General features: G+C 43.8%; 1 protein-coding gene across 1 annotated transcript in view; it reads left to right on the forward strand.

Moving 5' to 3' along the window:
• Window positions 1-16,412, forward strand: part of LOC126335822 (kinesin-like protein KIF19) — a 603,567-nt gene that overhangs the window by 464,335 nt on the left and 122,820 nt on the right. Inside the window, exon 9 of the mRNA XM_049999287.1 lies at window positions 15,790-15,831. Within this exon, the coding sequence (XP_049855244.1) occupies window positions 15,790-15,831 (42 nt within the window). The remainder of the gene's footprint in view (window positions 1-15,789; window positions 15,832-16,412) is intronic.

Here is a 16,412-nt window from a genome sequence, read left to right on the forward strand (position 1 = left end):
GCTGCCAACAGTCAGAGCTCTTCTCTCGACGTACGGAGTAGAGGTAACGTTTGCACTGATCTGTTGGTAGCAATGTTATCATTCGTCACTTTCTCCGAGTGCTGTGCTATGTGTGTCAGTTCCTATTCCTCGTCTGTTACTAGTAAGGTAGAAATGGATTGTTGACATTGCTATGGGGCGTAGGACGACTGAAAGAGGCCATAAGTTGATGGTTACTGCAAGAAACTAATTTAGAAAGGATAGACACAACTTGGAGTCGCGTGAAGGTGCACAGTAAAAAACTTTAAGTCACATACTTAAACGACTGTTCAAACCGCATTCTGTTCACTAATCAAGTCAGTGGTAACCATGGCGCCATCGATAACATAAACAGACAAATAAGTTCCAACAGTGTTAAACGGAAGGCTGTTTCTGAATTATGTGAGAGACCTTTAAAGTAGTCTTCAATGGATTCGAATTTCCAGCCCAGATATTACTATGATTAAAGACTATATTTGACGGGCCAGAATGTCTATTTTGCCGTCCCTGACAGAAAATGTTATATTAATTTCATAGTGTTTCGCAGGATGTGTATTTTTTAAGTGTACAAAAGATATGATTCACATCACTGACATCAACTTCAATGTCGTCTGCTTTTCGACTGAAAGTACGTAATTTACGTCTGCTTTGTGATAATGAGAGAATTCTTGTTCATGATACCTTCAATTGCTGCTACGAATTCTTTTACCAGTTATTTGCTTTCAGTTCCAACTTCATGTGTTTTTCCCTCCGAGCGCAGTTGATCTGACTCAAAAACTGATCACCTTGTGCATCTGACCTAGTTCGAAAAGTGACCGTACGCGCAGTTGACAACATCAAAAGTAGGCAAAATTATGGGACCCTAGCAGTCGGGATACCCCGGTTCGCGTAACCCAAACTCTTCCAAGGGAGAGCGTGACTCATCATTCCAAATCACTTGTTTCCTGTTATCGACTGTCCGCTGGCGTCGCTCTTTGCAACAACCTCGAGCGTCGCTTGACATTTGCTACAGAAATGTGTGGATTATGAGGAGCTGTTCGACCACTGCAGTCCATTCTTTTTAACTACCTAAGTACAGTCACTGTGCTGGCTAGCCTGCTGCTAACACTTTGGAAGTCACGAATGGTTCCTTCCGGTGATTTCGTGTGGTTATTCACGACCCTCCACCGCAGTGCTTGACGGTCGCTGTCGTTAAGTACATGAGGTCCTCCTGGTCTCGCTTTGGTTGTAGTTGCTTTCTCACGTTTGAATTTGACAACCACATCACCAACAGTCAACTTGAACAAGTTTAGAAGGGTTGAAATGTCCCTGATGGAGTTGTTAGTCAGGTGACATCCAAACACTAGTCCACATTGGAAGTCACTGAACTCTCCTGGCCAATCTGTTCTGCTAAAACAGCTTCTATACTGAAAAAAAAATACTCCACGCTTCCTTTTATGCTTGCGGGCTCGCCTTTCGTGACATCTAGTGGTCATTTAGATGTTACTTAGGGCGGTACGGATACTTTTGATCAGATAGCGTAGATGCGGATGAACAGCTATATTTCCCTCTTCCTAGATTCCAGCAGGTGTTCGACACTGTGCCACATCGTCGTCTAATAACCAATATCGTGTGGCATATCTTCGCAAATACACTGAAAAAAAAAAAAAACCGTCGCATCACTAAGGAATGATCCGAGTGGGCCGGAAATCGGTAGATGCATTGTACATGCACAGATAAACAAATGATTACAGTTTCAGAAAATTGGATGACTTATGGAAGAGAAAGTGCTTAACAAACTGAGCTAGTCAATAATGCGTTGGACCACATCTGGCCCTTGTGCAAGCAGGTATTCGGCTTGGCATTCATTGACAGAGCTTTTGTACGTCCTCCTGAGAGATATAGCGCAAAATTCTGTCCAAATGGCGCGTTAGATCGTCAGAATCCGGAGCTGGCTGGAGGACCCTGCCCATAGTGCTACAAATGCTGTGAACAGGGGAGAGATCCAGCGACCTAGTTGGCCAAGAAAGTGTTTGAAAGCACGAAGACAAGCAGTAGAAACTCTCGCTGTGTGTGGGCCGATATTGTGTTGCTGAAACGTATGCTCAGGATGGCTTCCCATGGATGGAAAGAAAAAGGGGCGAAGAATATCGTCGACGTGCCGCTGTGCTGTAAGGGTGCCGTAGATCACAACCAAAGGGATCCTGTCATGGCACCCCAGACCATAACTCCTGGTTGTAGGGTCTTATGGCAGACGAGAGTCAGGTTGGCATCCGACCTCCGTCCAGGGCGTCTCCAGACACGTCTTCGGTCCGACGTCTCATTGACTGGAGTAGAACTGTCTTCAGTGATGAGTCCCGCTTCCAATTGAGCTCCGATGTCCAGCGAAGACGTGTCTGGAGACGCCCTGGACAGCGCCTGGGTGCCAACCTGACTGTCAACCGTATTACGGCTCGAGAACCAGGAATGAAGGTATTGGGTGCCACTTCTTTTCATAGCAGAATTCCTTTGGTTGTCATCTGCTGCACGCTTAGAGCACAGCGGAATGTCGACGATACTCTACGCCCCTCTTTCTTACCTTCCATGGGAAGCTATCCTGAGGACACGTTTCAGCAATATAATATCGGCCCGCACACGGTGAGAGTTTCTACTGCTTGTCTTGATGCTTTCAAACACTTTCTTGGCCAACTAGGTCGCCGGATCTCTCCCCAGTCGACAGCGTTTGGAGAATCATGAACAGGGCCCTCCAACCACCTCGGGATTTTTTACTATCTAACGCTCCAGGCGGACAGAATTTGGCGTTATATCCCTCAGGAAACATTCAACAACTCTATTAATCAAGCAGAATAACTACATGAATAGGAACCAGGGGCGGATCATCGCGTTATTTACTTGCTCAGTTTGTGTTTCTGTTGCACAAATCATCCATCTTTTTCTGAAACTGCACTCATTTGTTTTGTCTGTACATTTACATCCAAACTAAACTACCGATTTCCATCCCATTCGGATTTTTTTTTTTGAGGTAATACTACGAAGCGGCATGGAAGGGAGCCCATGCCCGGCGAGCAAGGCGTAACGCACCGACCCCCAACCACCCCTCTCCTGCTCTCAGGCAAAGGGAAAAGTACATTGTAATCAGGTAATGTGCAATTACAATTCACCATTCGTCTTCCAAAATATTAAAAATATTCCATTCGTCCAGGTACAGCCTTCCCCCTCCCCTCCTCCTTTCAGTGTATCGTATGTGCACCCTTGGTTGTAAGGTTTCTGGTAAAATTCAATTCATCTATAAATGAAGTCGCATACAAGACGCTACTGCGGCCAGTTCTAGAATATTGTTCCATCGTACGAACTCCTTATCAAGTACGCGTGGCAACAGACATGCTAAGAACTCAGAGATGCGCTGCTGAGATCGTAACGAATCGCTGTAGCCCTTATGAAACTATTTGGGGTACGTAAGTGCGAGTTCTAGGAAGAAAGACAACGTAGTCCACCAGAAACCCTGTTGGATGAACTTACAGAACCTGTATTCGTAAAAGACTGTGCGATCATTACGCAGCCATCCTTGTATGTCTCGTGTCGAGATATTGAGAATTAGATAAGAGAGCACAGAGCACGCAGACACGCATACAAAGCCAATTTTGACTTGCACAAATCACGAACAGAATACGAAAGAAAACTGATATTTTTGGTACGATGTACTGTGCAGTGGCTTCAAGAGCATTTATGCAGATGTAGATATTTCGCAGCCTGCCGCAGATTCACAGCCCTACAACTGCTTTTTTTTACTTCATGTTTCGCCATAACCCTATTCATCAGTCAACTCGAGCAACAGAATAATTTTGTTTATTCGACTTAAGAGGTGGTCGTGTCCTTGACGCTTGAAAAGTGAAAACTGTGTCAGACACAAACAGACTCTGGAATGCAGCGTTTCGAGGGACACGCTGTCACCGTGTCAGCCATCCAGCCACGGCCCATGTGCACCTACACAGCTCGGTTTCCTTGTCTCTCTCTGTCCTACTTCCCAAAGCCCACAGAAGTTTGTAACTTGCCACTATTTACGACTTACAATCGCACATATTTTAAACACATTTTTAATGATTTACTTTACCTCCAGCTTGAAGATGTTGCCGGTACCATTGGTATCAAATGGTGTACTTACCTGATTTAGCTACGGTCTTGTACATCACCTCGAAAACACTTCTTCTCTGACCTGGAACATTCGAGGAACTAGCAAATTTGAGGAATTCAGTTCTCAATAATGTGTTGAAAGCCGAAGTTCAAATTGAACACATCTTCCGTTTACACTGTCTGGTCACATTAATGTGACCACCTGTGAAAACCCGAATAATCACCTTGTGCAGGGGGGGCTGCTACAAGACGCACAGTAAGAGAGCCAGTAACATTCTTGAAGGTACCAACAAGTATGAGGACCCATGCCAACTTCGCTAACATGACCAAGTGTGGTAGGTTCCTCGGATGAGGATCCATGGCGCTCGATCAAGATGATCCCACGGATTCACGTTCGGTTTTAAATTCGGGGAGTTTGGTGGTAAGGGCAGTACAGTAAACTCATCGTGGCGCTCTTCCAAAAAAGGACGTACACTGCTGGCTGTGTGACACATTGCATTGTCGTGCTCGTGGATGTCATCGTGCCGAGGGAAAACGAGCAGCGTGTGGAGGTGGACATGGTCCCCAACGAGAAATGCATACTTGTCTTGATCCATTGTGTCTTCCAGAATCACGAGAGCATCCAGAAAATGGCACAAAAACGCGCCACGGACCACAGCGGTACCTCCTCCGGCCCTGCCCTTCTGACGACTGCTGCAGGGTGTTTGGTTTCAGACGTTTCACGCCCGATGGAACATAAAACGTTATTCGTCTGAAAAGCCACCTGTCACCGTTCAGTGAACGTCTAGTTGCAGCATGAGCGTCCAGTTGCGATACAAGCGTGCAAATTTCAGCCTTTGTCGCCGATGAACAGTAGCTAGCATGGGTGAATGAAGCAGGTGCCTGATGCAGGGGCCCATACGCAGCAACGCTCGCTGAACCGTCGTTGAGCACATAGTATTGGTAACCGCTTGGTCCCTCTGGGGGGGTCAGTTGCTCGACAGTTGCACGTCTGTTCGCCCGTACGCATCGCTGCAGCTGCCACTCACCCCTGTCATTTATGACCAGTGATGCAACACAGATGCTTTGCTCCCAGTTGTGGATAGCGCCATTTTGCCATGCATGGTACACTGTAAACACGGCATCACGTGAACAGTATACAAACTTAGCCATTTCGGAAAGCTTCCACCCATCGCCCGAAAGCCAATGATCATGCCTTTTTGGACGTCAGATAAATCGCCCCGTTTCTGCATTACGACAAGGACTGCGCTACTTTCCACGTCCTCCCGACACGCTTTGTTTACCCTCCACGGCTAGTGATGCCACGTGCCGTCTGTGAGTAGTTATTTCATGTTGACGTTGAACATAGGCTCTGGTCCTTTAATGTGAGCGAACCGCATATTACATTTTTCTCCTTCCTGTCAATGGTTTACAGAGAGCTGGTTACAAAATCACTCACTTGTAGCTCATATTTCATACTTTCAGTTTTTACTGTTGTCTCTCATGACCTACGCCAGACAGTGGGTCGCCATACGCTATTTCTATGAACTATATCTGCATGTACATTTAAACTCCGCAAGCCACCCAACGGTGTGTGGCGGAGGGCACTTTGCGTGACACTGTCATTACCTCCCTTTCCTGTTCTAGTCGCTTATGGTTCGCGGGAAGAACGACTGCCGGAAAGCCTCCGTGCGCGCTCGAATCTCTCTAATTTTACATTCGTGATCTCCTCGGGAGGTATAAGTAGGGGGAAGCGATATATTCGATACCTCATCCAGAAACGCACCCTCTCGAAACCTGAACAGCAAGCTACACCGCGATGCAGAGCGCCTCTCTTGCAGAGTGTGCCACTTGAGTTTGCTAAACATCTTCGTAACGCTATCACGCTTACCAAATAACCCTGTGACGAAACGCGCCGCTCTTCTTTGGATCTTCTCTATCTCCTCTGTCAATTCCACCTGTAACGGATTCCACTCTGATGAGCAATACTCAAGTATAGGTTGACCGCGTGTTTTGTAGGCCACATCCTTTCTTGATGCTTTACATTTTCTAAGGACTCTCCCAATGAATCTCAAGCTGGCACCCGACTTACCAACAATTAATTTTATATGATCATTCCACTTCAAACCGTTCCGCACGCATACTCCCAGATATTTGACAGAAGTAACTGCTACCAGTGTTTGTTCCACTATCATATAATCATACAATAAAGGATCCTTCTTTCTTTGTATTCGCAATACATTACATTCGTCTATGTTAAGGGTCAGTTGCCACTCCCTGCACCAAGTGCCTATCCGGTGCAAGTGCCTATCCGCATCAGATCTTCCTGCATTTCGCTGCAATTTTCTAATGCTGCAATTTCTCTGTATACTGCAGCATCATCCGCGAAAATCCGCATGGAACTTCCGACACTATCTACTAGGTCATTTATATATATTATGAAAAGCAATGGTCCCATAACACTCCCCTCTACTTCAAAACTGCGTAATACAGTTTGCGCCTCGCAAATGTTCGTGCCAAGCAAATGTCTAGTGACTGACTAGATTTTATGACCTACGGAATTTCTCGATTCAAAGTACTTAACTTCTTACACAATTTCTTTAGTAAATTGTGACTACAAAATTTACTTCAAAATGTTCTTACATAATTTTTTGTGATATTGATTTTTACTTCAATTTTCTCCATGGGCGAATATGTCCTTACAATTTAAGAAGTTTATGATTAATAGACATAGCACTGTAGATTACACGGTGACAAAACGCTGTTGGATTAACAGAACCACACCCGTTTAACGCCTTACATGATGCTTCACGCATCGACAACCTTTAGTATGCCATTCGGTACCCCTGATTATATTCGTTACTGGTCTAGTCTGGCGACATACCATCTGACTTTCGGAAAGGATCATCCACACATTTCCGAAGACGGCAAGAGCTGACAAGTGCGAGAAGTATCGCACAATCAGCTTAACAGCTCATGCACCGAAGCTGCTTACAAGAATAATATACAGAAGAATGGAAAAGAAAATTGAGAATGCGCTAGGTGACGACCAGTTTGGCTTTAGGAAAAGTAAAGGCACGAGAGAGGCAATTCTGACGTTACGGCTAATAATGGAAGCAAGGCTAAAGAAAAATCAAGACACGTTCATAGGATTTGTCGATCTGGAAAAAGCGTTCGACAATATAAAATGGTGCAAGCTGTTCGAGATTCTGAAAAAAGTAGGGGTAAGCTATAGTGTGAGACGGGTCATATACAATATGTGCAACAACCAAGACGGAATAATAAGAGTGGACGATCAAGAACGAAGTGCTCGTATTAAGAAGGGTGTATGACAAGACTGTAGCCTTTCGCCCCTACTCTTCAATCTGTACATCGAGGAAGCAATGATGGAAATAAAACAAAGGTTCAGGAGTGGAATTAAAGTACAAGGTGAAAGGATATCAATGATACGATTCGCTGATGACATTGCTATCCTGAGTGAAAGTGAAGAAGAATTAAATGATCTGCTGAACGGAATGAACAGTCTAATGAGTACACAGTATGGTTTGAGAGTAAATCTGAGAAAGATGAAGGTAATGAGAAGTAGTAGAAATGAGAACAGCGAGAAACTTAACATCAGGATTGATGGTCACGAAGTCAATGAAGTTAAGGAATTCTGCTACCTAGGCAGTAAAATAACCTATGACGGACGGAGCAAGGAGGACATCAAAAGCAGACTAGCTATGCAAAAAAGGCATTTCTGGCCAAGAGAAGTCTACTAATATCAAATACCGGCCTTAATTTGAGGTAGAAATTTCTGAGGATGTACGTCTGGAGTACAGCATTGTATGGTAGTGAAACATGGACTGTGAGAAAACCGGAACAGAAGAGAACCGAAGCATTTGAGATGTGGTGCTATAGACGAATGTTGAAAATTAGGTGGACTGATAAGGTAAGGAATGAGGAGGTGCTACGCAGAATCGGAGAGGAAATGAATATGTGGAAAACACTGATAAGGAGAAGGGACAGGGCAAAAATTGTAGAGGAAGACAGAGATTGGAATACGTCAAGCAAATAATTGAGGACGTAGGTTGCAAGTGCTACTCTGAGATGAAGAGGTTAGCACAGTGGTGGAATTCGTGGCGGGCCGCATCAAACCAGTCAGTAGACTGATGATCAAAACAAATAGAGCTATTATTGTGTTTGATTTTTGTGGTACTTACACACAAACCCTTTGTTAGTATAAAAGTTGTAGATATCTAAAAAAAAAAAAAACTGGTCTAGCACGTCTAGGAGAAAAGTTATCGCTCAGAAATGGTTTACTCTCATTCTGGGAGTTATTTTCATACTGAATGTTTCCCTCTGCAGTGGAGAACATAATGCTGTGAAGGTAGAACGAGGATATGATCAGTCGGTATAAACATTATCCATTAAAGACAAACTTTCCCAATCGAGCACCGCCCCAACAAACAATTTTAAAGTGTTGGGCTGTTTTATAAGAGTGCGCCCTCCATTACAGAATGATCTGGGCTGAAAAATAGAATTTTGGTTTGATTTGTTTTCTGCGTAATCTATAGGCGGTTGACTGCTCAGGACCTTCACGAAATAAACCGTCAATGTAAGCACTTCTTGATTTATGGTTTATTACCGCGTTCTGTCTATAATTTACTCGAATTATTACTATTGCTGGCGAGCGGTTTCTTGAAATTGTTTGACTCCATCTCTTATTGCTGTAGCTTCCTCCCGCAGATTCCATACAAGCATTTATATTAAACACGTACAATATTGAGATTCATTCACATGAACAGGTGGAGTCTGAAACTGAAACTAATTTAAGATTATCTCTGCAAAATACATTACTATTGTAATGACTACGTAAATATATCAGCGGAAAAGATACTAAGACGAGTCTCAGAACTCTTCCTACTGAAGTTATGTGCAGATAAATCTTTTTGTAAAGTTTTTATAAGCACGTTCAGAACGAAAATTCCATAGTCCATCAAGATACATTGTACGTAGCTTTTTCTGTGATACCTCTTTCATTCTAACATGAAACGTATTGGCAGTTGTGAATATGGACAACCATCAGGCGTATAATCGAATGATAGCAATGTGGGTTACCTGTGATTACTTTTATGCGTTGAGTTTACTTTAAATGCTCCTTACGCGTTCTTCTAAATATTTATGGAAGTAACTGTTTTGCAATCATGTAACCATACAATAAAGGGTTTTTCTATGTTTTCGCATTATGTTACATTTTTTACAGTTGGGAACCAATGCCGCTCCCTGCACCAAGCGCCGATCTCTGCACGTCTTCCTGTATTTCGCTACAATTTTCTAGCGTTGCGAATACTCTGTATATACCACATGGTCCGCGGAAAGCTTCTTGGAACTTCCAACGTTATTTCCTGGGTCTTGTGTAATTTGATGGTCCTATAACACTACATTGGGGTAAGGTCGAAGTTACTTCTATCTATGAAGATCTCTCTCCGTTGAGAATGACATGTTGTTTTCTATTTGCTAGAAACTCTTCAGTCCAATCACACAATTGGTCTGATATTCTGTACGCTCATATTTTGTTCATCAGCCTGCAGCGCAGAGCTGTGTCGAACACCTTCCGGATGTCAAGCTAAACAGAATCTGGACGCCTGTATCTACTGCTTTGTGCGTCTCGGGGACGAACAGAGACAGCTGGGTTTGACACGATAGTTGTTTACCGAACCCATGTTGATTCCTATAAAGGATATTTTCTATCTCGAGAATAAACGAGCGTAAAACATGTCCCAAAGTTCTACAACTGACCGACGTCACAGGTAAAGGCCTAAAGTTTTGTGTGTCTGTTGGACTACCGTTCTGAAAATCAGAATGACCTATGCTGATCTCCAATCATTAGAAACACTTCGCTCCTACAGAGATCCTCGGTTCACTGCTGCTGGAAGAGGGACAAGTTCTTTCGCATACTCTGTGTAGAATCGAACTGGTAACCCGTCAAGTCCAGCGGCATCCGTCTATTGAGCAATTTCAGTTGCTTTTGTAACCCATGGTCACTTATTTCGCCATCAGCCATTTCGTCGTGTGTGCAACGATTTAAAGGCGGTACTACAGTGAGATGTTTTTCGGTGAAGCAGTTCTGGTAAATGACCTTCAATATTTCGGCCGCTTCTGTGTCATTATGATCACAAAGTGTCTAGACAGATAGCTTGGATCCGTGTACTGGTTTAACGTAAGAGCAGAACTTTTTGCCATGCCGGTAGACAGAATTTTACTTTCGAAACCGTTGAATGTTTCACGTCTGGCTTTCCTTAAACTAATCTCGGTCTTTTTGTTTATCTGTGCTAGTTTGACTGCGTTTAAATTTTCAGTGAAACTCTCTTTGCTCTCGCATCCGATTTCTAACACTGCTCTCGAACCATGCGGGGTCTCTTCCACTCTTCACAATTTTCCGCGTCACATACCTTTCTGAAATGTATCATACAATGTTCTGAACTTTTTTCATTGATACTCAACATTGTTAGCGCCGGAGACGGAATTTTCATGCTGACGGCTCAGGTAGTCTAAGCAGAAAGATCTTCCCACCTTTCTTTTATGTTCCTACTTACAACCGTATTCAGTGATGCTGTAACGGCTTCATGATCACCGATAATCTATTTCACGTTAACTGAGCCGAAAAACTCGAGCATGTTTATCACCAGCAGATCATATATGTTAGCGTCACGAGTCCGTTCTCTGATTAATTGCTCGAAATAATTTTCGGATAAGGCATTTAGAACAATTTTACATGATTCTCTGATGTTGGACTGAGTCACTGCCGTAACCTGTCGCATTCTCCACGCTTTCTGGACCTACAAACAGGGAGACAAACTCGACTACTCGATTCCCTACATTAGATAACATGGCTCAACTTTGGGGAGTTGCCTGTTAGCTAACGTGGGGGAACTGGAATACCAAACGGTTATACTTAAAGGACAGATACTCTCGAAAGTCCATTGTGGCCTCTAATTATCGTGTGACAGCGAAACTTGGTAGACATGATAATGCGTTAATGTGCAACCGATTTAGGATAGAAAACAAACGAGTTCCAACTGTGGCCCTCAGGTGCAACTCTGGCGCTGTACACTGTTTGTATGACGGTATTACATCCACCCTGTCGTTTGATAGCCCATAACGTGACTGAACAATACGGCTCTTTTATGTGAATGGCAGCAATTACAGTGCTGCATTGAGAGAATATCGCTGACTGCAAGGTCTGAGGAGAGCCCTGATGTCATTAAATGGTTTAAAGAAGGTAATAATGAAATTAGAAAACACGGGCAAACTCGGTGTGGCTCCTAAAAGTCGCTGACATTCTATCCCGGTGGAAGTCGTTGACGGTGTTGCTTTTGCTGTAACTACTATGCAGTACGTTCCCCGAGTAGTTCAAACGTTCGTGCAGTATCACGACAATTGTCCATACCATGGTTAACCATTAAAGAAAGGTTTGCGGTTTATTTTACACTCTTACCTGTACAAGATCCAGACGGTGCAGCAAGTAAAACCTCATGATGCGCAGCAAGGTTTTGAATTTGAACTTCGGTTTCTGGCACGGACTGAAGTTGATGACGTATGGCCAGACAACATTCTGTAGAGCGATGAGGCAGAATCTGCACTACAGGATACAGAGAATACACAGAATTGCTGAATTTGGACTACCGTTAAATTGCATGTTGTGCATGACGAGCCATTGCACTCGCCATATATGCCCGTGTGATTTGGATTCACAAGCACCTTTATACTTGGTCTGTTGTTCTTTTAAGAGAACACACAGAGCTTACATGTAAGGTGGATCGTGACGTCTGCACTTTATCGAGACTTCCTTATACAATACGTGATTCCTGCTTTGGATGAGAGCAACTATGTGGAAAGATGGGGACAACACCTAATGTCGCTCGCCCAGTGAAGATCTGCTGAATGAAACCTTCCACGAACGTTTATCTCCAGAGCTTTTCCAGATGTATAACCTGCAAGATCCCCTGATCTGAATCCATATGTCTTTTGGCTCTGGGGATGTCTAAAGGAATGAGTTTACCAGGAACACATCTACATAATCTGATGGCCAGTATACAGGAACACGTTGCTCAGATTCCACCGGATCTGCTGTGATTAACTGTTGATCAGGTCCTTTTACGGATATAGTATCTCGTCGACGTCACCAGCGCTCACACTGAACAAATCGTTTAATAATAAAATCAACATTACGCCTTTCTCATTTATTTGACTTTTTCTGCCCCTGTCCAGTTCCTAATTTTTTACATATGGAAACATTTGTGTACGTCTTTATTGCATTCACAGCGCCAGTTTTGCATGTGTTGGCAGAAACTGAAACTTTTTTTTCTGTTTCAGTGTAATTCGGTTCCGCATTAACGCCTTAGAAGTATCGCTGAGCCACGAAAATTACAGCCTACACTGGACCTCTGTGAATAGCTACACTTTAATTACACTCCTGGAAATGGAAAAAAGAACACATTGACACCGGTGTGTCAGACGCACCATACTTGCTCCCGACACTGCGAGAGGGCTGCACAAGCAATGATCACACGCACGGCACAGCGGACACACCAGGAACCGCGGTGTTGGCCGTCGAATGGCGCTAGCTGCGCAGCATTTGTGCACCGCCGCCGTCAGTGTCAGCCAGTTTGCCGTGGCATACGGAGCTCCATCGCAGTCTTTAACACTGCTAGCATGCCGCGACAGCGTGGACTTGAACCGTATGTGCAGCTGACGGACTTTGAGCGAGGGCGTATAGTGGGCATGCGGGAGGCCGGGTGGACGTACCGCCGAATTGCTCAACACGTGGGGAATGAGGTCTCCAAGGTACATCGATGTTGTCGCCAGTGGTCGGCGGAAGGTGCACGTGCCCGTCGACCTGGGACCGGACCGCAGCGACGCACGGATGCACGCCAAGACCGTAGGATCCTACGCAGTGCCGTAGGGGACCGCACCGCCACTTCCCAGCAAATTAGGGACACTGTTGCTCCTCGTGTATCGGCGAGGACCATTCGCAACCGTCTCCATGAAGCTGGGCTACGGTCCCGCACACCGTTAGGCCGTCTTCCGCTCACGCCCCAACATCGTGCAGCCCGCCTCCAGTGGTGTCGCGACAGGCGTGAATGGAGGGACGAATGGAGACGTGTCGTCTTCAGCGATGAGAGTCGCTTCTGCCTTGGTGCCAATGATGGTCGTATGCGTGTTTGGCGCCGTGCAGGTGAGCGCCACAATCAGGACTGCATACGACCGAGGCACACAGGGCCAACACCCGGCATCATGGTGTGGGGAGCGATCTCCTACACTGGCCGTACACCTCTGGTGATCGTCGAGGGGACACTGAATAGTGCACGGTACATCCAAACCGTCACCTAACCCATCGTTCTACCATTCCTAGACCGGCAAGGGAACTGGCTGTTCCAATAGGACAATTCACGTCCGCATGTATCCTGTGCCACCCAACGTGCTCTAGAAGGCGTAAGTCAACTACCCTGGCCAGCAAGATCTCCGGATCTGTCCCCCATTGAGCATGTTTGGGACTGGATGAAGCGTCGTCTCACGCGGTCTGCACGTCCAGCACGAACGCTGGTCCAACTGAGGCGCCAGGTGGAAATGGCATGGCAAGCCGTTCCACAGGACTACATCCAGCATCTCTACGATCGTCTCCATGGGAGAATAGCAGCCTGCATTGCTGCGAAAGGTGGATATACACTGTACTAGTGCCGACATTGTGCATGCTCTGTTACCTGTGTCTATGTGCCTGTGGTTCTGTCAGTGTGATCATGTGATTTATCTGACCCCAGGAATGTGTCAATAAAGTTTCCCCTTCCTGGGACAATGAATTCACGGTGTTCTTATTTCAATTTCCAGGAGTGTATAACGACCCTGTGCGGATGTAGGGTCCTCATACATGGAGCCCCAGTCGGGGGTGCCTTCACTGGCTACGGGAGGGCATTGTCCGGTAAACGGACATATATCCATATCTACAGTCTCGATCACCTTGCATAATATCCGATTAATTGGTTTTGTCTGATTATATGCTTCTAATTTTTAAGAGGCACAGTTATTGACAAGAGTGGAGCTCATAACGTCTTTGTTACAACTTCAAACAGATACACAGTACAGTTGTTTGTTAGAATCTGTCGTAAGGGATCGGTGCCACATGTTTCGTAACACTGGACAGATATTATTTAAGAAATAAACACGATATGAGTTGAGAGAGGTTTTAATGGAGACTCCCCAACTGTACTCACGACTATGTTCTCACAGTACTGGAGAAATAAATTTCATCATCGTCATATGAACACAGCAAATTTTCTACTTTCCAGATGTTCATTTGAGGTTTCTTCCGAATAAACAGTCGATAAAATCCATGCTGTCTATGATAGAACAACGCCACGTCAAGATAGACGACACTGTCAAGTTGGCAGACATCTCGTGTAAACGCGTAAATGATATCGCAGTGAAGTAATAAAAATATGAAGAACCTGAGTGAGAGTTGAGTACCGTGTTTTTTGACCTCAGGTAAAAAATGGCTCACCAGAGAACGCTCCAAAAGCATTTTGGAGCATATCTGAACGATTTGTTCCTTAGATATGTGGTAGCGGACGAAACGTGGTTTCACTGTTACGATCTAAAGACAAAATAGCCGTCGATACATTCGGGTGGTGTAAACGGTTTGTCGGTAGCAAACGTGAGGGTCACCACTACTCGTTGGAACTCACGGGGTGTATCAATGGTTTAAGAAGAGTACTTGGCACAAAGTAAAATTGTGTTCTTACTGCAGGACAATACACCTGATAAATCGTCGTGTGTTAACGAGAAAACTGCATGTGTTGGACTTTGAAGTACTTTTCCACTTAGATCATTCCCGTGACTTAGTTTCATGCCAACTTTTCTGTTTCCTAACCTCAGGAATGGCTCCAAATGAATAGTTATGTCCAGCCCAGTGGTTATTTCTGACACAAACGAATTTTATGCTGAATTTAAAAGATACTTGCTTTTTGTGAAAATTAAAATGCTGCAGTCAGTCTAAACCCAATGTATTTTGAGAATGTTCAAGTTGTTGAGAAATATTTTAAACGTTATTTTCTATGTTGCTTATCTCATTTACCACTACTGTTCATAATTAACTTCGCAAGTGAACCGACATATTGAGACACTTTTAATGCTTATAAACCTCAGCTCAAGCTTATATCTTAACTGGAAAGAACGGAATACAAAATTCCGTGTATCCACAGAGGATATGTGATTAAATCTTGATGTTAGAAGTTTTAAAATGTTTCTGTACTTCCCTGGCATGTCCAACGCGTTTTCTACGTTGTTTCAAGCAGCAAAAGAACGTTGAAATTGTTGCTTCACTAAAATTATTTAGTAAAGAGGAAAACTAGTGGAGAGTGTTACTCTTAACATACTACAAATCCTGGATAAAATAACTTCACCTTTGTTTTGAATATCTTCTTTAATAAACGTTTTATTGAGTGTTAACCATACGAATGGAATCTTAATTGAACAAAAAAAGAGAATTTAAGTCTGCGGTTTGTAATTGAAACTGCATTTTCTCATAAGTGTATTTTTCCACACGACAGACATTTAAATGTACAGTCCAAATTACTGTATTTCTATAACTGTAAAACAGCATAAAGATTCTACGTTGTCTCACGAAAATTTTTGTCTTTGCAGTTTTGGGTGCCACGTCAAAATTCTCAAAACGTTTTTCTACAGGTTGGTCTCCACTTTGTTAGCATGACGTAGGAGATGTAGGGTTTCCCAATTGGAAATTGTGTTTTCGATATTATCGTGTCATTTTCTAACCAAATCACAGCTTGTATTTCACTCGTAAATACAAACTAAATTTGCTTATTTCGAAGAAAGCTGAAATCTAAGCAGATTTAAATGTTTCGTTTGTCCTCGTTTGTGATCAACATATAAGTCATATTTTCATTAGCTGTAATTCTCGGAAGTTACACTGGAGCTGTCTAGCTTCCAGTAGGGAAACCCTAAGATGAATAAAGCAAATGCAGAAAGCTTGAGGTTACTTCGCCCCATTGTAATTTGTAGGTCATTCCTAGCATGTTTCCTCTTTAATTAGTAAAAAGATATTTGCTTGTGCTATCAGCTGTATCGCTTGTGGCAGCTTTTTTCCGTTTCTTAAAATTGTTGTTCAGCCTGTAATAATTCACTTTCTTCTCAGATTTTGTTCCAATATTGTTCGTAGTAAATTAATAAGTCAGCTCCATGTTCCATTAGTCTTGTTATGCATGTTCTTCAGGTTATGCTGGAATTCATTACATTTATTCCCTGAC

This window comes from Schistocerca gregaria, chromosome 2, assembly GCF_023897955.1.
Source record: "Schistocerca gregaria isolate iqSchGreg1 chromosome 2, iqSchGreg1.2, whole genome shotgun sequence".
Taxonomy (NCBI): domain Eukaryota; kingdom Metazoa; phylum Arthropoda; class Insecta; order Orthoptera; family Acrididae; genus Schistocerca; species Schistocerca gregaria.